This window comes from Athene cunicularia (assembly GCF_003259725.1).
Source record: "Athene cunicularia isolate RWA chromosome 3 unlocalized genomic scaffold, athCun1 chr3_part1, whole genome shotgun sequence".
In the NCBI taxonomy this organism is placed as follows: domain Eukaryota; kingdom Metazoa; phylum Chordata; class Aves; order Strigiformes; family Strigidae; genus Athene; species Athene cunicularia.
The window spans coordinates 125,307,019-125,332,853 of NW_020799097.1; the positions used below are offsets into that span (position 1 = coordinate 125,307,019).

At 42.0% G+C, this 25,835-nt stretch overlaps 1 protein-coding gene across 1 annotated transcript in view; it reads left to right on the plus strand.

The window, feature by feature from the left end:
• Positions 1–25,835, plus strand: part of LOC113478696 (28S ribosomal protein S5, mitochondrial-like) — a 53,368-nt gene that overhangs the window by 15,828 nt on the left and 11,705 nt on the right. The window contains exons 4-7 of the mRNA XM_026846105.1: positions 16,520–16,610; positions 20,420–20,466; positions 21,550–21,607; positions 23,494–23,556. Of these exons, the coding sequence (XP_026701906.1) occupies positions 16,520–16,610; positions 20,420–20,466; positions 21,550–21,607; positions 23,494–23,556 (259 nt within the window). The remainder of the gene's footprint in view (positions 1–16,519; positions 16,611–20,419; positions 20,467–21,549; positions 21,608–23,493; positions 23,557–25,835) is intronic.

Here is a 25,835-nt window from a genome sequence, read left to right on the forward strand (position 1 = left end):
ACCATTCTATTCTGCCTGGGGGATTTCTGACTGGACACTGGAGCTGCGCTCTTCTTGGAGGACTCCCCTTTTGTGATGGGCTTCCCTTTCAGCTACTCTACTCGTGCAGCCAGGGCGGCAGTGGGCTGTCCATCCCACCTCCTCATGTTCTCTCCATGGTCACGGAGGAAAAAATATAGGGTGCCTCGTGGTGTGTACCTTCTGCTGCCTTTCTCTTGGGTGGGGAAACGTTTACTTCTAATGGCTGAGACATTAGCCCGTGCAAGTGGAACGTAGGACATGTCGTCTTCCACTTTCTGGAGCCTCTGAGACAGTTCCTCCACAGCTGATACCCAGGAATGCTGAGATGAAGGGAGATTTCCCTCATATTGCCAGAGCTTGCCAGCCACTCCATCCACTGTTAGAGTGTGGGTGTCTGTCCACTAGGACACTATTGCCAATGCTTTCGAGTGTGCTTCTGGTGCGCTCTTCAGGAACATTCGCCACATCAGGTGTGTGCAAGGGGCCTGATCTGGGCCATGGGTGACTGCTCATTATTCAGATCACCATAGATCATCTCAAACACAGCCAGTTCCCTGAGGTTCTGGATGCCTTTCTCAATGTTGGTCCATTTGCCCAGCTGACATAGGATATCATCCTTGTAGGGGTGCCTCTCCCTTACACTGAACAGGAGTTGCTTCCAAAGGCTGAGGGTTTGAGTCTGCTTCCCTATTTCCCTATCAGTGCCAGCATCCTTGGCCAAAGATCCCAGCTGCTTGGCCTCTCTCCCTTCCATCTCAAAAGCACTGGCTCCATTGTCCCAGCATCGGAGCAGCCAGGTGCAAATCTGCTCACCTCCCAGGCGGCCGAAATCTCTCCGCATATCTGGCAGCTCAGTCGGGGACAGAGATCAGACAATCACCTCTGGTCCTTCCTCCTGTTCCCCTGATGGGCTTGGCTTATCCTCATCCCTCACTCTGCGAACTGACTTTCTGGTATATTTTGTTTTCTGTATCGGGGCGACTGACACCGGCACTGCCTGGCTCTCTGGCTCAGTCTGTGTGCTGGTGGAGGCGACTGAGACTGGCTCTGCCTGTGCCCCTGGTTCAGATATTGTTTGTGTGTCCTTTTCTTCCCTTTGAGGGCAGCGGGTGGTATTAAAGAGGATACGGTACGCATGGGCAAGCCCCCAACACATTGCAACAATTTGTGTCTCCTGGGTTTTGCCAGATTGGTAACACACCCTTTCTAAGCACTCCATCAGCTTATCAGGGCTCTGCATTTGCTCAGGAGTGAAGTTCCAAAGCATTGGGGTTGCCCATCGACTCAGGCCTTTGCCCATCTTTTCCCACACCCCTTGCCATTCACTATTATCTGGCCTCGGGGCAGGTTTCCGGGCACTGCTGTTGTCAGAGAAATACCATATGGCCAAAACCGAAATCAGGCAGACATTCAGAAGGCATAGTGCCACAATCACACTGGCCTGCTGGCTTCATGAATAATTAAAACTCCCCAAACAACAGCGGGCTCTCACAGAATTGAAATGCTTTAATGTCTGCACCTGCCTTAGGACTTCTGGACATAACCAAAGACTTTCAGCTGTTTGTTCACGAAAGACAACCCCTGCCACTAGGTGTGCAGACTCAGAAGATGGGAACCTGGAAATGACCTGTCAGATACTTCTCTAAACAACTGGACACAGTGAGTAAAGGGTGGCCAAACTGCCTTCCAGCTGTGGCTGCAACAGTGATGCTCATACAGGAAGCTCGGAAATTGACTTTGGGAAGCACAATAACAGTCTACGCCCCACAGATGGTGATAACTGTTTTAGAACAAAAGGGGGGACATTGGGTATCTCTGAGCTGAATGATGAAGTACCAGGTAGTACTGACTGAATGATGACATAATTCTGAAAACAACTAACCTGGTAAATCCTGCAGTATTTTTAAGTTCCACACAGGAAGAAGAGCAACTGGAGCAGGATTGCTTGGCTACTATGGAGTATGTTTATTCCAGTCGAGAAGATTTGAAGGATGTACCATTGGAGCAACCAGACTGGGAATTGTGTACAGATGGCAGCAGCTTTATGGAGCAAGGAGTTTGATATGCTGGATATGCAGTAACAACAGACACCACAGATACAGAAGCAAAGGCACTGACGAGTACCACATCAGCTTAGAAACCAGAACTCATTGCTTTGATTCGAGCCTTAGAACTAACTGAAATGAAGAAAGTAAATATTTGGACAGACTCAAAGTATGCTTTTGGGGTGGTACATGTCCATGGAGCTTTGTGGGGAAAAAAAAAAAAAAAAAAAAAAAAAAAAAAAAAACAATTATTACAAGCAGTTCAAAAACCAAATCAGGTAGCAATCATGCACTGTAAAGCACACCAAATTAGGAACACAAAAGAAATTCCTAGAAGTAATTTGGCGTACCGGACAGCAAAAGAACGAGTATTCCAAATAGCATTAATTCCCTCCAAAACAGTAACCCCTCATAGACGAGTAGTAGTTCCACCTTTGTTAATAAGAGAAATAATGTATACCACACATCAAGGATGTCATTGGGGGGCAGAAGCTTTAGTAACTTCTTTACAAAAACAAGTTATATCTGTTAAAATGATAGACATGGCTAAATTAATAACTGCAAAATATTAAGTATGTTTAAAAAAATAATCCGGTAACTAGGAAAAGAGTTCAAATGGGTAAATTAAAATCTGGTACGGAGCCTGGGGATTACTGGCAAGTGGATTTTTCAGAACTACCCAGACAAAATGGGTACCGATACATTCTGGTGGGGGTTGATACTTTTACAGGATGGCCAGAAGCTTTTCCCTGTCGCATCACACAAGCCAATGAAGTAGTAAAGTGATTATTATGAGAAATAATTCCAAGTTTTGGAGTTCCTATTGGAATTTCATCTGACAGAGGTCTACACTTTGTTGCAGAAATAGTCCAAAATGTTAGCAAAATTCTGGGTATCGCTTAGGATTTGCATACTCCATGCAGGCCACAATCAGTGGAAAAGTAGAAAGAATGAACCAAACTTTAAAAAGGCAAATAAGTAAAATCTGTCAAGAGACTAATTGAAAGTGGCCCCAAAACCGAGCCCTGGGGGACACCACTCATGACCGGCTGCCAGCTGGATTTAACTCCATTTACTACAACTCTCTGGGCCCGGTCGTCCAGCCAGTTTTTTACCCAGCGAAGTGTGCGATTGTCCAAACCTCGAGCAGCCATTTTTGCCGGGAGAACGTTGTGGGAAACGGTGTCAAAAGCCTTGCTAAAGTCAAGGTAAGTTACATCCACAGCCTTTCCCTCATCCAATAAGCAGGTCGCTCTGTCATAGGAGATCAGGTTTGTCAGGCAGGACCTGCCTTTCATAAACCCATGCTGACTGGGCCTGAGCATCTGGTTGTCCCTCATGTGTTGCATGATGGTGTTTAGGATGAGCTGCTCCATCAGCTTCCCGGGCACCAAAGTCAAGCTGACAGGCCTGTAATTTCCCGGATCATCCGTCCAACCCTTCTTATAGACGGGTGTCACACTGCCCAATTTCCAGTCAGCCAGGACTGCTGGTAAATGATAGAAAGTGGCCTGGCAAGCACCCCAGCCAGCTCCTTCAGCACTCTCGGGTGTATCCCATCTGGTCCCATACACTTGTGTATGTCTATGTGATGCAGTAGGTCACTGACTGTCTCCTGGTTCTCCCAGTCTCTGTATTCTGGCTGTGGAGGCTGGATTTCATCAATACAACAAACCTTGCTATTAAAGACTGAGGCAAAGAAGGCATTAAGCACCTCAGCCTTCTCCTCATCACTTGTTACCAAATTACCTCCTGCATCTAGCAGGGGATGGAGACTCTCCCTGGACTTCCTTTTGCTACTGCCATACTTAAAGAAACTTTTCTTGTTATCCTTGATTGCAGAGGCCAAATTAATTTCCAGTTGGGCTTTAGCCCTTCTGATTTCCACCCTGCATAGCCTCACAGCCTCTTTGCAATCACTGCATGTGGCTAGCCCCTTCTTCCAAAGGCTGTAAACTCTCCTTTTCTCCCCGAGTTGCAGCCAAAGCTCCCTGTTCAGCCAGGGTGGTCTTCTCTGGCATTGGCTTCCCTTAGAGCACCTGGGCACCGCCTGCTCCTGAGCCATTAACACTTCCTTCTTAGAGCGCCCAGCCTTCCTGGGCCCCTATACCCCTCAGGAGAGTCTCCCAGGGGATCCCTTCAAGCAGGTGCCTAAACAAGACAAAGTCAGCCCTTCTGAAGTCCAGGATGTCAGTCCTGCTTAGCTCTCTCCTGACCTCTCTAAGAATAGAGAGCTCTATTATTTCGTGATTGCTGTGCCCTAGTTGGCCTCCAACCTCCACGTCGTCCACCAGCCCTTCTCTGCTCACAAAGAGGAGATCCAGCAGGGCACCTTCTCTGGTCCGTTTACTCACCAGCTGCGTCAGGAAGTTGTCTCCCACACATTCTAGGAATCTCCGGGACTGGTCTCATTCTGCCATGTTGTATTTCCAGCAGATGTCTGGGAAGTTAAAGTCACCCACAAGAACAAGGGCATTGTGGGATTTCACCTAAGTGCCTATAAAATATCTCATCCATCTCTCTGTCCTGGTTGGGTGGCCTATAGTAGACTCCTACTACAACATCTGCCCTGTTGGCCTTCCCCCTGATTCTAACACAACGACACTCAACCCTGTCTTCACTACACCTGTGCTCAAAGCAATCATAACAGTCCTTAAATACAGCGCCACCCCACCACCTCTCCTTCCCTGTCTGTCCCTCCTAAAGAGCTTGTATCCATCAACTGGCACATTCCAGTCAAGGGAGACATCCCACCATGTTTCTGTAATAGCAACAACATCGTAACTTTCCTGTTTCATCACGGCTACAAGCTCTTCCTGTTTGTTACCCATGCTGTGTGCATTGGTATACATGCACTTCAAATGGGCTGATGTTTTGCCCCTTTCCCCCTTCAAATCTAGTTTAAAGCTCTGTCTGTGAGTCCAGCTAACTCCTGCCCCCAAATCCCCTTCTCTCTCCAGGACAGGTGCATCCCGTCTAATGTCAAAAGGTCAGGTGCCCTGTATACCAACCCATGATTGAAGAATCCAAAGCCCTGATGGTAACACCAGTCTTGGAGCCACCCATTCATCTGATGAATTCTCCTGTAATCTTCCTCATCTGTCCCCCCAACCATAGGGATGGAGAACACAATTTGTGCCCCCGACCCCTTAAGCAGTTTTCCCAAGGACCAGAAGTCTCTCTTCATTGCTTTAGGCCTTTTCCTGGTGATGTCATCACTACCTACATGAAAAACCAGGAGAAGGTAGTAATCCTTCGGTCTCACTAGGGTAGGGAGTGTTGCTGTGAGGTTCTTGATGCGGGCCCCAGGGAGGCAGCAGACTTCCCTATGAAGTGGGTCTGGTCTGCATATGGGGCCTTCGACACCCCTTAGAGTGGAGTCACCCACTACAATGACTCTTCTGGGGTTCTTTTCAGAGCTGGTTTTAATACCTGGTCTGAAGTGACCTGGCCTTGGTGGACCTTGGTCTTCTTCATTTGCCCCATTTTCTTCCTCCTCTTCTTTGTTCAGAAGTTCCAGGGCCCCAAATCTATTGTGAAGGGGCACCATGGAGGGTGAGGGAGGTGGGGAGAGGATTTTCCTGCCTCCCAAGCAGGGACCTGTTTCCAGCCTTCCCCATCTCTTAGGTCCCCTCCTTCTGCCTGATAGCAAGAGGCTGAGGGATTGCCTGCCTCGCTTGGAGTCTCCATTTGCTCCTGTTGCTTCAGGGGTGCTCGGGTGTTACTCCAGCAGTCGATTTCCCGTTCACACTTTCTAATGCTTCTTAATCTCTCAACCTCTTGAGTTCTGCCCCCAGGCTGAGCAGGTCACCCAGCTGATGGCGGCGCACACAGGTGTCACTGCTGCCCTCTGGCAGGACTGACAGGCTCAGGCGCTCCCTGCAGCCCGGGACCTGAATCTCTGCATGTTTGCGTGGCAGCTCCGTCTGGGTCGCCACGTTCTTTCTGGCGGTGGTTTTCATGCGAGTGGAGGACCGTAAAGGGGCTAGCTTGGATAAATTCAGGAACCCGGAGTGTGTCTGCACCGTGCCCCCTGGGGGCTGCTCTTTTACGTGGGGGCGTGCGACGTTGTCACTCCGGTCTCCGCCCACTCTGAGTCCCTGCTGCCCTCTTTCGCAGCAGCTCCGCCTTCCTGCTCGGTCGGGGGCGACCTGAGGCTCTCCCTCTTCCTGGACTTCTGCCTTTCCGTCTTGCGGTTTTGTGATGAGAGAGAAGAGAAATGCTTTCCTCCCTGGCAGCAGCAGGGAGGAGTCTGTAATCTAGTGTGTGTGTGTGTGTGTGTGTATATATATATATATATATATATATATATATATGTATGTATCTGCATCAGTTGAACTGTTCTCTTTCTGTATTGGATGCATTTCGGAACAATGCTGGCCTGTCAGAACTTCCACAGGGCTTTAGCAGATGTCCTACCTGAGTTAAAAATATATTTCCTTCCTTCTCCTCATTTATAGAGTCCTGTCTCCCACTATATATAATGAATTCCTCAATCACTGAGCTCGTGTTTCTTCCTCATATTCTGTTTGCCCTGAAACAGCATTAAGCAGACGATGTCTCAGATGTCACCGCTGCTCGGTAGTGCTGTTTTATGGTGATGATAAGGATTTTGAGCACAATCACTTTCCAGTATCTGCTGCTCAGAGTGATAACATCCTTGCAAATGAAAAATAGTTTCTTTTCAGGTTTTTTTGTCAATCATCTTTCAACTCTATTTATTAGACCTTTCTTTGCCTTGCTGCCCAAGTAATTTTAATCCTGAATTAAGTCCTGATCATTTCTCTTCATTTTTAATTTTTTAGTGCTTCAGCACTTTGAGTAAGATGAGTATTTGTAGGGTCTCTTCTTTATCTTGAGAAAGCTATTTTATTCTTTGGATATGATCACTATTTATTGTAAGTAAGTAAACTTACACTTACTGTCACAGTGGTTTGTTGCAATAGTACATGGGTTCAGTGCTTCTATAGCTTATTCCATGTGCAGATGTGCATACGTCTAGACTTCCCCAAAACAGCCTTTAAATGGATAGTATTGTTTTGCAGAGAAATCACTCTATAACTGTGGAGTTATAAAGTGGGTATGTTTATTCAGCGCTGGGCGCATGGGGGATCGCTCCACCACAAGCATGCGCATCGTTTGCAGCTCCCGTCCAGCTTATATGTTACAAAATAGTGCATATTCATAAAATGCCTATACATATACATAGTCTACCCCCGCCTCCCCTCGCTTCTCATGGTAATCAGGTCTCCTCCCCTTGTGCCTGCTCAATGAGCTCTTCAAGCTCCGGGCTGGGGTCACAACTTCCTGGGGAGGGGTTGTAAAGATAAAGTACCTCTTCTTCCTCGCTGATGAACTTTTCACCCTGTCGTTCTGCACAGCCTCAGTTGTTCCCTGGGCCCTGGCCAAATCGCCAGGCCGGTTTGTGCTAGAATCTAGGATGATTTGTTGCTGGAACATACAACTTCAAGGACCATAAGAAACTTCTCTTTGGGCTAAGTGATAGTCGCCTAGCAACGTTATCATGAACAGTCCCATACGCCTCCCCTTGTTTTTGCGCAGGCCTTGCACCATAAATCTAAGATTGTTTAGACTCCCCGTCTCAAGTATTATTGGAAAAAAAGCTGGTGATCATCCGATCATATGTAAATTGATCATCTGATCCATTTATACACCAAATTCCCATTTAATAGTTCTTTAAAGTTTACTTTGAGAATGATAAATGCAACAAAAATGAGCATTTACTTGACTGTTAATGAGATGTCCTGAATTGTACCATATACTTTTTATGCATTCTTATTTTAACATGCAAAATTAATCTGCAGTTCTCAGGTTTATAACCACACGTGCACAGTTTCATTTGAGATGCTGAGGAATCAGAAAAGCCTTCTCTGTGTTTTTTAGTTTTCTTAAATGGGGAGTAGCTATTCACACAGTAGATTGTTGTGGTGGGTTTTGTGAGTATACTACTAAAAAGACTATGCTCCCTTGCTAACGGAGAAATATTGCTTAGTAAAGTGTTTTTTTATAATGTAGAAACAGAAAAGCTAACTTGATTTTTCTCTGCTTGTAGAATAGGGTACAAACAAGGTCAGGTTTTTCATGTAAGCTAGAGTTAAAGTTGTCACAAAGAAAAAGCTGGCTTGAGTGATTTTTTTTTTTAAGGATCAGCAACAGGGACTGCATATTTTGTTTCTGGCTTTCCTGTAGGCCAGTGGTTCTCAACCTGTGGTCCATGGACCCCTGGGGGGCCCCGATGTCATCACAGGGGATCCACAAAGGCTTAAAGCAGGGGTGGCGAACATCCAGCCCAGAAACACTTGGTCTGGCCCGCAGCAAGCACTGCACCTCCTTTTTCCACTGCCCACTCTCCTCAAGTCTCCTCTCATACTCAAGCCCCTCTCCCTGCACCCACCCCACCCACCCACCTGTCCTTACAGCTAGTATATTCAGTGCTGGTATGGTTGGTGGGACTCACTTTAACTAGTCATTTTTTTCTCCTAAAGACATTTTCTTAACCCAACGGCCCGCTTTGGGGCCACAATGGATCTGAAATCTGTTCTTCCAGGTGATGACCCTGGACCCATAAACAAAAATAAATGGTGACTGAAAAAAGAAAATGACAAGGAGGTGAGAAGAATTGTAAAAACTTAAAATCAATTTTTAATGTAAAAAATGGCATCAAATTTGGAATTAGCACTTTAAATACCATAAAATGGGCCATTTGAGCAAGAAGACTGTTGATGCTATCTGAAATTCATATGGAATCCTTACAATCAAGATATAATGAGTGTGTGCTTTAACAGATTAACTTATTTCCCCTTCTCTCCAAATTTGAAGACCCTTCATGAGAAAATTGAAATAAATATTTGATGCAATGCAGTCTAGTGCTTTAGTGCTGTGAAGGCACATTTCCTGTTTTGCTCATATATTACACATAAATAGAATTTGTGGTAGTATTTACTGTTATTTAACATAATGTAGTAACAGTGGTACTTAAAATTTACCGCTGTACTAGATGTGCCATTCTTACTTTAACTGGAAGGCTTCATTTTGTGTATCATCCATCCTCAAATTAATTTTTCTTCTATTTTTCTCTAAAAACAACATGGTAACATTAGTAAAAAAAGTAGTTTACATGATATCCAGTGTAATGGTAGTATTTGCCTCAGAGCACAATCAAAATTAGGTGGTGAGAGCTGCCTGAAGCAAATAAAGCCTGAAAGCACATAACATGAGGTTAGTGACCCTTTGAGTCTTTCACAAAAGGGTACTTTCTAAGGGAGAAGATAAGGCTATAAATAATGTCTTTTGTAAAATGCAGATCTTTGGGGGATTTTTCCCAACACTGAAGTTGCCTGCTGCCTGTTGTGAAAACTCTGCGTTTTGATCACTTACTGTTACGTTCATGCTTTTTTGGGTTTTGTTACGTGTTTTTAATAAAGGTGACTTGGCTTGAAGAATTTTGTGCAAGCATGGCCCATTTGTAACTGTTAGTGCAACCTTTCTAGTGTCAGAATAGTTCCATTTTTCAACCAGATGGTTAGCATATGTTGCTATAGTTTTTAAACAAAAAACCCTGCTGATTTCTGCTTGAGTATTAAATTAGAAAAAGGTATAGACTTGCTAAAGAAATTCTGGTCAGGCAGTGAACTCAATTTGTACAGAGAAAATGGTGCAAAAGGCAGCAGCATGAAGACACTGATGCTGTCCTTAAAGCAAAAGCTACTTTCTGCAGATGTAAGTACACTGGCGCTTTGGTTTATATACAGAGCTTCATATGTCATGGTCTGGGTACTGGGATGTTGATATTACCTTTTCTGGTCCTTAAAATACAAAATCATTTTATATTGCTATTTTAGTCCAGGGTTATCTCTCATTCTTTCTTATGCTCTGTGTCAAACTGTATGTGGACCTTTTTCTTTCGGGTCTTTGTGTGGTTTTTGTTTGGCTGGTTTTACTTTCTAACACTTTCATAGTTAAAATAACTAACTGGTTATTCCTTAGAATCAGTCAAAGTAAATTGCGTTGAGTGGATAATTGAGTGGATATTCTGAAAAGCACACGGATTGTATTTTCCCAGGAATCAAGTTAGTGATGAACTCTACAGAAAGCCTTTGAGAAGCAATACTTTTTGCCTTGTAATCAAAATAGTGTGTGGTATATGAAGCCAGATTCTAGGCTCTCACCTAAATGTCTTTTTTTTTTTTTTGCATGTTACCTCCAGTAGTATTCTTTGCAGACTTTTTTCTTAGTTGAATTGACTTGAGATTGGGTATGCCTCAAAGTTGTGTCATAGTATTGGCAGCTCATATACAAGTCCTGATGTGCAAGACTTCATGCAAAACCTGTAATTTCTTAAAGCTGGCTTTTTCTGTCAAGTGAAGTTTGCTTGTTCTTCACCTGTTTTCTGCAGACATTCGGCTGGATTCAAGCATGCTTCTTTTTTTATTGTCTGAGACCTGTTTGGATGCAGCATTTACTTCCAACTGTCATATGGCATTTTGGAGAAGCAAGACTGAAGAGAGCAATTGGAAAAATAAGCAGTTTTCTGTTCAGAGTCTTCACAACTTGGATCTGATGTTGTGCAGGTAGTGTTAGGTGTGCTTGTCACGGTCTGTTTAGATCACTCAAATTTGCTTACTAGGAAGGAAAACACACACATCAAACAAGCACTCAGTCCCCTTTGTACTGACTAGTCTAAAATGTGAAATCACTAGCTCATCACTTAATTTGTGAGGCTTCTAACTCAGAAGTTCTCAAATTATAACTCGTTACTTGCAACTTGTAATTCGCACATCTGTGAGCAAAACAGTTGCCAAACCAACAGTAAGAGTGCTCATTCTTGCTCATCTTGTCATGGTGTGGGCACCCCCTGTATCACACTGGGAAGCACAAAAGTCTCAGCATTCCAGCTGCTGTTGGATCCACTTCAAAATCGTTTGGGGTAAGCTGGCATTTATACCATCCAGCTTGGAAGTTTGGTCTGTACCATTGCCAGGAGTTAGGGGGTTCTGAAGAAACTGCCAGACAATCAGTACTCAAGGAGGATGGCTGCAGGGGACAGTAAGCTGTAGGTGGCAGTGACTGCATAAGGACCTTTAGCCCTTCCTGGCCTTGTGTTTGCCTCTGTGTTGCTCTCACCTAATGGAGCTGCTCCCAGCTTACATCAGGCCTTAACATGAGCTGTGGTTAGCCAAAATCTGAGCAGGAGTAGAGTGAACAGTCACTATTCATACCTGGAAAAGATTAGCAGAAGTTTGTTTATTTTCTTGCAGTTGAATGTCACCTGTACTTATTTAATCATCTGAATTGAGCCCGCAACAAGTATCAGTGGGGCAGTAGAGAAGACTGGTTGTATGGGGACTCTCATTCTTTTCTGAGACTGTTCAGGGATAGTGACAGTAGGAACCACTAGTCTTTCTTTACCAAGCCATCGAGAATTGACATGCCTTAGGAACAGTAGCTTTATGTTGGCATGTGGAAGGCAGGGGTTAAGTCAGAAAAACAAAGGTTTGTTGGGTCAAAATAATACAAAGGACCTTGTCTTAAGTATTTCTAAATGTATTGTCACAAAGTGCATGTAACTGGAAGGAACATGAACACAGAAAAACGTTTTAACTGTATCACTCTATAGTCATTTGATCTGCATCCACTAAACAAATTGTCTAGGCACAGCAGGGGATTGTTTATAGAATATAAGGCCATAGTTTCATCTTTCCACAAAGTAGCAAAAAACCCACCAGTACATGTTTGTTTTAAGATCACAGAGTTAATCTTTGTAGACCTGCTACTGTGACAAAAAAAATATTCCTTAATACTCGATCTAAAACCTTTGTTTCTTTTTATAAGTAATTGGAAGTTATTGTTTTTGCAAAGGGTGCAACAAAAAAAAAAAAAGTTTGTGAAAAGAAAATGCTGCATGAAATTACAGTATCTGAGATCCATTGTTTGACATCCTTGACTGGAAAATTATATGGTATACAGAATATTCTCTGAGTAATAATCTACATCAAATGAGATGTTGGCTCCAAGTACTTTTGGGTTATTGGAGCTCTAGATTTTGCCTTTAGAACTACAGGGAAATTTTTTGTTCCCTGGATGATACTGACAGTGTCTTTAGACTGACAGTGAAAATTTCAGTCAGTTTTTAAGGTAGCACCTGGAGCTATTTGTCACAGAAAGGAATGAGAGGTCAGAGCTGTGCACTAGAATTTATTTCTGACATTCTTGGAGTTCTCAAGAGTTTTGGCCTGTCTTTAAAGTAGAGTTTAGGAATGCTAAACCCTAAACGATTCAAGTGATTCTGTTGATTAAATCTTGTTATCTCTTTTACCTGTCAGCCTATATGAATGCAATAATCAGCATTTGGAACATTCATGAGCTTTTAAATGAATTATAATTCAGCATGATTATGGATCATCTTTTGAAAAAGAAACAAAGCCATTTCAGATGTAGTGTGGCTTTGAGCATGCATTATTGTGGGATTAATCCAAAGGATATATACTCAGATGTGAGCTCTAGTATGAAGCCACATTTAGACACATACTATGTTGGTACGGCACTTGAGCTATGTTGGTTTTGATTTTTTCCTAGTGGGTTATAAAAGTGAGAATTTCAAACATGAACAGGGCAAAACTATCGGCACTAAACCTGGTTTAGTCAATAGTTTCTCTGCAGATCGGGTTCATTACTAACTTGGATGAGAACTGCACTTGGGGTCTATTCCAGAGCTGTGATGAGTCAACCCATATGAAAAATACTTCAAGCATCTGGTCACAAACTTTCAGCTTTTTTTGTTAATGAGGGGTAGAGGAGTACAAATTATTATTTTCTGTATTGCAGTTACAAAGACTCCACTTAACTGTGCCCTTAGGGGATGGATGCACAGTGAATAGGATGGTTGTTTCTAATATTCCTGCTTCTCAGAGGTTATAGCTACTGAATCAAATTCTTCTTCGAGAGAGAAGTACTTTATTTATTCTACTGATGACCAAGATGGAGAGAGTACTGACTGTTAGGTTATGTGATAAAAGGCCTGTCTACACACACAGGAAGGAGCGCAGAAGTAGAGGAACCCAAGTAACACCCTGCCAGCACTCCTCCAGGACCATCACAGGAGAGCCATAACCACAGACCAGAGGAGCACAAAGGCAGGCAGGGGCACCAAAATTACAGACTGAAAGAAAGAGATGCCTGGTTTGGCTCCTCAGGGGGCTGTGCTGGAGTAGTTTCAACCCATCAGCATGGACTGATAAATTCACTAGCTAGCTGTTCCTTGAGAAGGCCACATCTTAGTAATCAGAGCTGAAAACAGGCTAATTTACCACCTTCTGAAGCACTACCCTCGCTACTGCCCACCATTTGCATGCTTTCAAGGGGAACCATGTGACACCCTTGTCATTTGTCAGCAGTACTAGTTCTGCCCTGCAGCTAGATTGTGCAATTTCTGATTTTTAGGTACGGTAGGTTTAACTTACAACTGGGAGATGTTCAGTCACTGTGGTGCAGATCTGCTTTGCCTTTGGTGCTTTTCACAAAGAAGGCTGATATGGACATGATCTACCTAACATGGGCTTGATTTTTGTTCACAAGTTTATTACTCAATGCTTTTGGGTAACTGGCTTCCCAAGCCTTCTAGCTATGTCTCCGAGCCTCTCTAGGCTCATTTGCATGGAAGTGCTTTTCTTTCAGCACTGTATCCTGCTCTCATTTTATCTCATCTCACCTTGTACCTTAGAGGAGTACTGGGACCAGAGGTTCTCGTGCCATGAGGGGAGCAGCCTGTGCAGACACTCTCTTCTGCATAACAGCAGCAAAAGAATAGCAGTGTTGAGAATGTGACCTAGAAGCGCCAGGTTCCTCAAAATCGTGACTAGAATATCATTCTTGGAAGGAGGACTATCCAGGTGCAATCAGTTTGGCCTGTCATTCATTCTGTTTTTGCAAGAACAAAGCCTGTAGGGAAGTATTGTGTTTTTACTTTTTTCTAACAGAGCGCAATAACTGCTGAGTACTTGAAATCATAATCAGCCTGTCTCTGACTGTAGCCAGTTTCCGCACTTTCAATTCTGCCTTTGAAACTGTGGTTTCATTTTGTATTTGAGAGATGCTGGTCTTCCCTCAGGTCTCAAAAGAAAGCTGAATTTGCATTATTACCCCTGGATAATGGATACAGAGAGACAGTCGATTTGATGTACACTGTGATTAAGGTTGAGCATGCATCTGTTTTGAAATTTTTAAAATTGGTTTTAAATCTAGCTTGAGTGGCAATTTAGTAAATAGGGGTACTTGTCTTAGCTTCTGTCACTTTTCAGAGGTCATGCTGTTTTAAAAGTGGCACGTTATTTTGTATTGTGTATTTTGTGTATTAATTAATTCCAGTGAGGTTTAATGATAGGCTTTCTAAGCATTGCTCAGCATGCTCTAGAAGAGCACTGCTTTCTTTGATGTGAGGAGGCATGGGGCTGTGGTGGGGAGAATTTAAGGACACTGTTGTTCTAGCAGTCATGGCTGCCTGTGTACATTATCAAGCTTGAAAGGCCTTCACAGCATTTCAGGCGAGATGAACTAGCACTGATTGTGGTGGGTGACTGAACACATTTTCCTTCAGAGCTGCTCAGTAACAGCTGACAAGAACAGTTTTAGGAAGGCTTCTGGTGAAGCTCATTGTATGTGTCTTTATTGCCACCTTCTGGGAAGGGAGAAAAATAATTCTTGAGTAGACTTCTACAAACATCACGTCCTTTATTTTTGACAATATGCATGCTAACTGTTTTCTTGTACAAGTACATTCATATTGGTAACAGAAGATAAAAGTATGTGCAAAGCAAAAATATTATGCTCTTGATGCTCCCGGGGAGATCACTCTACTTCACTCTCTTTTCTTTCATCGTTATTTTGCATTTTCTGTAAATAGCCTATTTCCACAAGCACTTCTGTCTTAGGGGGCTTGGGTTTTTTAGCTTGTTCTTGTAAGCAATAAGATTGCAAAAAGAAACATATCTTGGCATAAGCAATTAGTAAAGGTGATATTTCTTCAAAGTGCTCTTTAAAATCTATATGCAACTTGAATTTAACAGCATCTTTATTTTAATGGAAAGCAAGGTGGAATTTTTCAGAAGCATTCATTCCTAATCTGTACTTAGTGATGTAAGTGGAATTTTTTGGGGTTGTTTTGGTTGTGGGTTTTTTCTTTAATTTCTGTAAGAATGTTTAAGCCATGAGCAAATATTTTATAATAGTCTACTTCCAGATGTATACTACAGCCAGACTAGATTACTGAAGAATTACATATATGGAAAAGAGGGGAGCACTGCTTAATTCATGTATTAACAATGCATGTTTAATTTAACTATTACTGTAATTTATGGAAATCATGTAGAGGCTTCAAGAAATTAGATCCTGTTGCATTTGAGAGGAAGGGCAGAAATGAGCCATGAAGTAAATTGTATCTTTTGACTGGTAATTCTGAGAGACAGATATTGACACAGTCAAACAATATCTAGTATAGTATTTTATATGTATATATATTTTTATATGCTATATATTATATTTTTATATAGTTTCTATGTTATATACAGTATATAAACTATATTATGTCTTTATTTAAATAAACATATATTTTAACATAGAAACAAAACTAAGGAAAATAGGACAGGAGCTAAATGGATAAAGCATCTCAGATTACATATTAGACTATTTAAGGTGGGAGACTATAAAACAGTGACCTGCCTATAGTCAAGTAGGGGAGTATGTCGCAGAGGCAAAAGCATATTTCAATTTCTAGAATGCTAACCATAAGGTTACCAGTTTCCCCAGTTGTTATACCCTCCCACACTCCAAATTAAATAGCATTCTTGCATCTCTGCTTGGATTTCTTGCAGTTTCTGTAAACCTTTCTAGTCTGAGGAATGAAATAGCATTTTCTTCTTCCCCTCTCTTAAATGAAGTTTTCTGTTTAGTTGCTGTCATCTCAATAACGAGACTACCTTCTGCAATCTGCAAGTAGATTTCAGTCGTAAATTTTAACCCATGTAAAGCCAAAACATGCCTTGAGCAATTCCTGAGAGTGCTTCTAAAATGAGTTAAAATGTGAGGGCGCAGTGTGATAGTAATGTCACTTACAATTTTTTCCCATGTTTTTTCATCACAATTAAAGTCACACATGAAGCTAGTGGCATTAGAGCATTAGCTGTTGTCCAGGTAAACAGTTTTAATGAAACTGTACTGAAGTAAATTCTGTGTCTGAGTATAGATTTTTTTTGCAGCCTTTACGTATTTGATGCCTTGAAACCAGTGTCCCACTGTAGATGATGCCCACTGACAAAGATAGTATATATTGTAAGGTTTCAGCAGACCTCTAATTCCTTTTTTGGTAAACTGGCTCTCCTTAAAAAAACAAAATAATTGGACTGTGCCATAACAAGATCCTCTGTGGTTTTTTTCTTCAGGTGAAAAATGTGTTTTGTATGAAGGCAAAGGAAGGCAGAAAAAGATCAATACATGCCTTAGTGGCTATTGGAAATGGTAAAGGGGCTGCAGGTATGTGTGTTTTCTGATTGTAAAAGATGCCAAAGTAATCATTGCTTGTAATAGGACTTCAGGAGACGTGATGACTTAAAGAAAATTTACCCTTTTTCCCACTGGCCAATATCGAAATACCTGTAAGAATTTTTAATTTCATTTATAAAAGTAAGCTTTATAATCAAATTAGGTATGTATTCGTTTGGACACTTTGTTTTATATAAAAAAAACGAAGTTGGAAAAAGTAGTAACATGATTAGTTTTGGAGCATATATTATCCAGTGGGAAAAAAAAATTTGTTTAGAGTGATAGAACTAACGACAGGTCGAACCTACCAGAAGGGATCATGTGTGCTTTCCTGTGCACTGTTCATTTTACTGTTGATACTGTTTATGTTTTTAAAAAAATCAAAGCCTGAAAGTATTCAGACACACATATCTGCATTTGTTTCACCTAGCCACAGAGTATAGTTGTTTACTCTTGAGAGTAAACAACTACAAAAGAAAACAACCAGGCACCTGAAAATTCTAGGGGACCTGGAAACTTGAGTCCTTTGTGTCTGGTCTCATAGTGACCTCAGTCATCTGTGGCTTGACCCATTTGTAGGCTTTCTTCATTATGACTCTTTGTAACAGTCTCTTCAGCAAGCAATTTGAAGTCGAACCATGGAAATGCTGTCTACAGCATAAAATAAATAGGATGTGTGGTGGGGTTTTGGTAGCAGGGGAGGGGGTTACAGAGGTGGCTTCTTGAAGCTCCCCCAGCTCCAAGTCGGACCCACCTCTGGCCAAGGCTGGGCCAGTTAGCGATGGTGGCTGTGCCTCTGAGATAACATATTTAAGAACAGGAACCTGGGAGGAGGAGTTGGAGTTTTGAGGAGGAGTAGTGAAGGAGACATGTCTGCAAACACTGAGGTCAGTGGAAGAAAGAAGGGAGAGAGGGAGGTGTGCCAGAGCAGTGACTACCCTATAGCCCATCGTGTGAGGGCAGGCTGTGCCCCTGCACCTGTGGAGGTCACTGGTGGAGCAGATGCCCTCCTGCAGCCCATCAAGGACCCCACACCAGAGGAGGTGGCTGTACCCAAAGGCTGGGATTCTGAGGGAAGTACACACTGGAGCAATCTGTTCCTGAAGGACTGCAGCCTGTGGGAAGGACCCGTGCTGGAGCAGGAGAAGAGTGTGAGCAGTCCTCCCCTTGAGGAGGAAGAAGCAGTAGAGACAACAGATGATGGACTGACTGCAATCTCCATCCCCTGCCCCCCTGTGCTGCTGGCAGGGAGGAGGTAGAGAAATCAGGAACAAACAGAGCCCAGGAAGAAGGGAGGGGTGGGGGAAGGTGCTTTTAAGACGTGGTTGTATTTCTCACTGTCCTCTTCTGATTGTTTTAGTGATGGTGGTGTTCAAATTAAATAATTGATGTTTTTTTCTTCCCCAGTGGAATCTTGCCCATGACCATAATGGGTGACTCATCCCTCCCTGCCCTTGTCTTGATCCCCAAGCCTTTTTTTTTCTTTCCTGTCCCTGAGGGGGAGGGAGTGAACTGTGTGGTGTTGACCTCTGGTCTTAAAACACGACAGACAAATCAAAAGACATGTAAAATTATGAGGGATCGTATAATACAAGCTGTGAAAAGAGACCTTCTTCTTCAGCAGGAGGAAGAATACTGGTTAGAGGCATTCCATTTAGTTGTGATTTCCTTGTAACAGAGCTATAAGCATGGTTATGTGTGCAGGGTAGTGATGACCAAGCTATGTCTAGAAGCAATCAAACCATCTCAGTGCAGCATCTAACTTGGATTAAATAACCCTATATCCCAGCACAAAGGCACTATGCAGCTACCCTGTACACCAATGAGTTTCTTGCTTGTTTCCAGTTCTGTTGAGGAGATAGTGTTTATCTTTCTCTCAGTTCTCAGATACCAGGAGTTAAAGACCTTTTTTTTTGTTGCAGGATTAAGTTTTATTTAAGAAGCACTCTTGAGTGTGCTAAATTTTTCTCCATAAGGAGATAGTTTTCATGCATTCTCTGGTGGATACAAACCGATGTATATTAAAATTCGGTTAGGCCCCAAATAGACTTAGAGATAAGACAGCTGTAAAGGATTAAAAGAAGAATCAGCTAAAAAACCCCCAGAAAATTAATAGCTGTGAAGTAAATAATCCAAATAATATAATCTAAATAATAGAGAATTCCTACCTATATCAGGAGGCAAGAATATGGCATATATTATATTGTGTATATAGTGTACAGGAAATTGCATTTGCATTGCTGTATGACTCTAGTAAAGAAAATCCTGCTTTCAGTATATATGCAGAGCATCTACATTTTGGCTGTAAATAATCTCCTTTTATTATGAACTGAATAGATATCTCTGATGATGGGCTGTATGTGGGAACTTTAATAAGACAACTCTATTTCTGTAGTTTTGCAGAACTTCATTTATGTAAAAGATTCAAATCCAGAGCTGTTCCTCAATTTTAATTACAGTTTGGAGGGGAGGAAAATTTATATGTAGTGGAAGGTGTGGTTCTCCAACAGAAAGATATGTTAATCTGAAAAATTCTTCATACCTCCTCTCTGAAAAGCTTTTTCATGAAATAACGTTATCACTTTAATCCATATGGACTGAATGATTGAATTGAGGTTGCCCAGGCAACCTCATTTGTGGCATTTTCTAACCTATTGTGTCACTTCACAGTATTAATGCAATGCTATTGTGCTTTGTGTGTGTGTTTAAAAGAATACCAGTTTCCTTGCATTTTCTTGTGCAGGAGTTAGAAAGTGACAGAGACTTCTGGGTGCAGGCATGGGGAAAGCTGTCTCAAGAGGTAGCTGATAGCAGACACTACGCTCTCTGCTTCTTTCACAGCACCACAATAGTCGGGATGGTATTTCTTTCCTAGATCTTTTCCAGCCCATTTCTCCTGTAATGTCTGCATGAAATTCATGAGTTGGTGTTGGCCAGTGGTTCCAATCCCATTATTTTTTGAACTAGACTTTTAGATACAGGTAACCTACAGCCCCAGCTGACACAACAGAAACATCAAAGGACCAAACAAGCTAGATCTCCTGATCTGAAGTTAAATAATTTTAATTCAATCTACCTTGACATTGTTGGACTACAGTTTGTAAAAATGGTTGTCACGTCCTCTTATTCATTCCATACAGTCAGTTGCTGCCCTGCTCTGAGCTGACTGCAAATACTCCAGGACTGCTGTGAAATCTTTCATTGCTACCACAGTTGACCTGGTAAATAGGAGTAGGTCTGAGGGTTCAGAGAGAATTAGGTAACAGTTTGTAAATCAGCAGTCTGTTTTTCCTCTGTTCTACAGGCACACATTTATTGCAAATTCACTATTGTGCTAAACCTGGTTTTCATATTCTTTATTTCATTAATAGAAACCCGATCTCCTCGTTTGCTTCTAGGGTCTTGGAGCTACGCTTTGTACAGATGTAATTGATATATCTGCATCAACTTCCTTTTTTTTTTTTTTTTTTTTTTTTTTTTTTTAGCCATCACCACTATTCAATTGTTTGGAACAAGTTTGGAAAAATACACAAAAGAAATAAATTAAGCCTTATTTGTTTTCATTTGACAACAGGCTATTGGCATCCAGTTGTTAGGTATTCATAACTCCTAAACTGTTTACTTCTGAGGTTTCTGTGGTTTTCTCTGGACCATTTTATGAATATGATCTGTGCAATGCAGTGGAAATAACAGATACTAAAAGCGTTTGTGAATTTCTTTGGGTTTTTTCCCCCTTTGCTTCTTGAAGGTCCTGCCTCATCTGTTTCCCAGTAATAAAATTACTCTCTTCTGTCTTGCAGGTTTTGCGATAGGGAAAGCAGGTGACAGGATGAATGCTTTACAAAAAAGTGTGTTGACTGAATTGTTGCTTGATGACAAGCACAAATAATTTGTACCTACACTGGTTTTTTTAGTAATCTATATTTTGCAGACTATGCAAAGAAGTAAGTCCATGTACATGATTTGCCCATCGATACAAATAATCAGAGACTCATTTAGGTTGGAAAAGACCCTTAAGATCGAGCACCTAACACTGCCAAGTCCACTGCTAAACCATGTCCCTAAGTGCCATATCTACACATCTTTTAAGTACCTCCAGGCATGGTGACTCAACCACTTCCCTGGGTAGCCTGTTCCAGTGTTTGAGATCCCTCTCAGAGAAGAATTTTTTCCTAATGTCCAATCTAAACCTCTCCTGGTGCAACTTGAGGCTGTTTCCTCTCATCCTACTGCTTATTACTTGGGAGGAGGGACCTACACCCACCTCACTCCATCCTCCTTTCACGTAGTTGTAGAGAGCGATGAGGTCTCCTTTCGGGCTTGTCTTCTCCAGGCTAAACAACCCCAGTTCCCTCCTAGCCTCTCTAGACCCCTTACCAGCACCATTGCTCTTTGGACACATGTAATGAGGTTGCCCTGCAATGAGATTCCATTAATGCACTCTTTATTTTCTTTCTAATCCCTGTTCTATGGCATATACCTATTCCCCCTTGGTCACCTGTTCCAATATCTATATAGCATACAATCTGCTTGTACAGTTAGCGTGTACGAATCTTTCTCTTACACACGCATAATGACCTTATTAAGACTCCTCTAGACTTCAAAATGTAACTTATCTATCTGCATCGATCTAGTTTGTGTTGTAATGCTCAACTAAGCTATCAAAGTAGCAATTCTAAATACACAAAGTTTGATAATGGTGTTACCATACTGAGAAATCTTTTAAATATTAAATCTGTCAGGAGAAAGCAGTTCTTTAAAGAGGACGTTTTCATTTCCATAAAATAAATGGTTTAGATGTGGCAAACCTACACTTTCCCAAGTTTTCTTTCTTGATTTTTTTTCTTGTCTAGTTAACTGAACAATGGTAAATTTCAAATACTTTTCAGAAAAAAATCAAGAAAAAATGCTTTCTTCTTTTATTCCCTAGGCAAAGAATAAAGCAATACGCTGCTTACATTATATAGAGCTGTATCAGAACCACACAAGTAAGTATTACGATATATATATATATATATATTTATTTTTTTTTTTTAGACTCTAACTTTCAGTAAGCACTGAATGTACCAAGGGGAACTGGTTGCAACTAGTTACAAAGTGTAAAAAATATGTTAACAAACCTTTCAGATCCGATACATTGTGTCATTCTTCGTGCATGATTTTGATTCTTCAGCGTGCTGCATGAAATCTTAGCCCCAGACTGTTTTAGCTAGACAGTGGTAATGTCAGAGTAGGTAATCTGTCAGTCCCTGTGCAAAATGATTTACCATTACCTGGAATTAATATGTGGTTTACTCTTTACTGTCACTCAGGTTTGCATCAACAGTTGTAGGAAAGTCCATGAAGAAAAGTTGGAATTACATAATACAAGATGTTGTTAAAATACTGAGATATTGATCTCCTTTCTAGTCTCCTGCCTTTGCTGTGAAAGATGGGGACAGACTTTTTAGTAGGGCATGTTGCAGTAAGACAAGGGGTGATGGTTTTAAACTAAAAGAGGGTATATTTAGACTAGATGCAAGGAAGATATTTTTTACAATGAGGTGGTTAAACACTGGATCAGGTTGCCGGAGAGGTGGTAAGTGCCCCATCCCTGGAGACATTCAAGGTCAGGCTGGACGGGGCTCTCAGCTACCAGATCTAGTTGAAGATGCCCCTGCTTATTGCAGGGCGGTTGGACTAGATAACATACAAAGGTCCCTTCTGACCCAAACTATTTGATTCTATGATTCTGTGTTTAAAATCTAGATGCTTAATGCATAATATTTCAGGCTCTTTAAAAATGGGGGCAGAGGAAGGGAGTAGTAGCAAGATGAAATATCTGCCGGCACAGTTTGAGTTCAGGAAGTAGGATAATGTCTGAGCATCTCTACTCTACAGTGAACTCCTCTGTGCTTTTCCCCTTTGTATGTGAGAGATGATTCACTGTTAACTCAGTCCATGTATGCTGACAAAGCCCAGCAGCTGGGGAGAATGTGGGCAGGAGAAGTCAGTCTGATGTTTCATGGTAGCGTTTTGTTAACTCAATTTAGTACCATGCAAGTCCTCTCTGATGTCAGACGTGGTACCAGTATACCAAAGATTCAGTTATCTTCCAGAAAAATTTTGAAAGATAGTACTTTACAGAGTATATGAATATTTAACCAAATCATTGTGTAGATATACAGAATAATAAAACTTCAGCTTACAAATACAAAACTGCAGTTATCCTCATGAGTCTATGTCTTGAATGTTATTATTTCACACACAGACTGGGGATTTAAATAAAAACCGGTGGTGTTTCCACTGTGCTTTCCTTTTCCTTAACACAGAGATCTTCTGAGCCATCTTGATTGCAGTGCTAGAATCTCCTATGCAGAGACTGAGCCACTGAATCAAATGTATATAAATGTATATAACAGCCACCCACAAGAGGATATGAGTTTGGGCTTCCTTTTGAAGCAGAGAGAGGCAGGCAGACTGGAATGGTAAATGTTCTGTGTGGAACATCCAAGAATGCTGAAGCCTATGGGGAAATCTTAGGTTAAAATCTGAATTGTTGGAAAAATCTGAGTATGAGGAGGAAGGTTAAGTTGTATCATGTGAGCTCATTTCAAAGCCAAATGAGGATTATTGGAGGCATAGACACTTCATATTTTTCAAGTGAAGCTTGGTTTTGTTTATAATAGTAACATAGTATTTACAGATGTGTAAACATACCTGATCTATTCCAGAAATTTACCTAGATTAACCCATCTCTTTGAAGAACTCAGAGGAGAGTAAAACAAACTTCCTGTTCACAGTTCTGAAAAAGAAAAGCAGCCCTTAAATGTGCTGAGCTAAAGCTTTTCTAGAAGGAATTTAGCTGTAATGCTTTTTTTGTCCTTTCCTCCAGTTTACCATGACATTACAGTGAAATTTAAAAGGACAACCATCCACATGAAGAAGCAAAACAAAGGTAATTAAAGCTGCTTGGAAATTTTGGAGTTTTATTAATTACTGGCTGATATTTATTTGATGAAGTTAAATTTGTGTAATGTCTATTTATTTCAGAGATGGATCATTTGGTGCTAGTCTACCATGTTTTAAATATCGAAGATGATCAGTTCTTTTTCATTAGAAATACCTACTGTTGATGACGTGGCTTTGTTGTTGTAAATCGGGATTTGTCTCTCTTACACTGGTGGGAGCCCTATTCTTGGTTTTCTTTCATGCTTCCTAAGTGTAGTTTGATTGGCTCTAAATTACCTAAATGTGGAGAAGGCTATTAGTATAGACGTTGGAGGTAAAGGCCTTTAGAAGAACCCTGCAGGTTTTTATTCCCACCATATGCCCCATACATTTGGAGAACTGATAGGCTCGTTCCATTATTTTTCAGTGATGATTTTTTTTTATTATTTATTGTTTTCAAAACAAGATTCAAAAGTAGTTTACTATGCAGTAGTGGGACTGCTTCAAGTGGGAATCACAAGTGCAAGCTGGATCTGTGTGCCTGTCCCTCCTAAGCCCATACTGGGATAGCATGGGCTGATGTCCTTCCTCAACTGCCTTAGACTACCTGTGGTCAGGAGCTGGAGCCAGGACAGCATCCAGCCGGCTACTTTGAGACCATTACTGATTTATTTTCCCTAAAATCAAGAGCTTCCAGCGGTGAAGCTAGAGGGATTATCTACCCTGGCTTGTTGTCCTGCACTGTACCAGCACAAAGACCATCTCATAGTTACACAGTGGTAGTGGTTTTTTCTCCACCTTTGCAACTTCTTCTTCATTTTCATAGCACTTGTAGACTCCTGTAGGTTGAATGGGAGTAGTAGTGAGTCCATGCCTGTTACCTCTCAGTTCCCAGGCTTGTTCTTCCACAAAGCTAGTGTTAAGTGATATTAGATGTGCAACTGCCTCCTCCAGCCACTTCGGCTCAGGACCCTCCTGCCCAGTACCCAGGGCCTCTGCCCAGGCCAAGGGATGTGGCTGTTACTTTCCTGTTTGCAGGTTCAACCAGCAGCAGAGCTGACTGTGAATCCCAGACACACGGATACACACAGATACTGACACAGCTGGCCACAGACAAGGTGCTGCCTTCAACAGCACCTACGTACAGGACTCGCATAAACACAGTCAAGTCCATTCCTCCTCTCTGGCTGGCAGAAATAGATCACTAGTGCAGGCACACAGAGCAGTTTCCAGGTTCACAAGCACACATTTGTGCATCCATCAAGTACCAGCACGACCTCTCTGTGCACCCAGCACCCTTGCCTAAATTCTCTTACCTGCTTCACAGGTCCTCTATTTGCTGGCTGGTTTAGCTTGATGCTTACTAGCCAACATGCATGCACTCCTACACTTGTTCCTTATCCACTCACATTCACAAATTTCCCTGGGTATACAGGCATTGACCCCCTGCCCACCTGATACCCCAGTCCAGACCTGAGCCCCCCTACTCACAAGCTAGTCCAGCTTAAAGTTTGCTAGTGCAAATGCATGCCTCACACACACACCAGGACTGGGGAAGGTAGAGATGCTTGGCACCCCCCAGCAGCCACCACCAGGCAGACAGGCTGTTACCTGTGGTCCTGCTCCAACCACTGTCAGTTCTCACACCCCTCCTGGTCTGGGTCTCCCCTGGTTTACAGTCTTAACAGTTGCAAAGTCCAGGTTGATCTTCCTGAAAGTGATACCTGTAGTTTCTTGATAGCCCATCAGTTAGTGGCAATGTTTGTTTCTTGTCATTCTCTCTACCTTTGTTTTCTCAGGTCTGTATTTCTGTATATTTTGTTTTTGATTTCCTCTTTTTCCCCTCAGTTTCCCAGTTGACAAGGACCCCAATCAGATAACCTCACTAGAATGAACATTCTCAGTCTCACATGCTCTCATCAATAAGTGTAGCTGACCATGTTTGATTCTCATCAATGCCTCCCTTATCATTTGTCAGTCATGTTTGTGTCTCTGTATGTTCTTGTCACTCTCCTTCAACATAACAGCTACCAGTCCACTGGAAGTACTTGCAATTAAAAGTCCACAGTGCTACTAAATTGCTGTCAGTAGTTGTGAAATATGGCAACTCAGCATGTCTACCATCAACAGTTCTAGACCAGCAAGACACAGCACAGATTTTATCATCAGACTGGTAATTGATGGAGGGTCATGACTGTGTTCCCCTCCTGGCTTTAGCCAGAGATACACAGCGCACCATGCATTGTTCCTCAGTTGTGTGTGTGCTGTCTCTGATAGCTTACACAC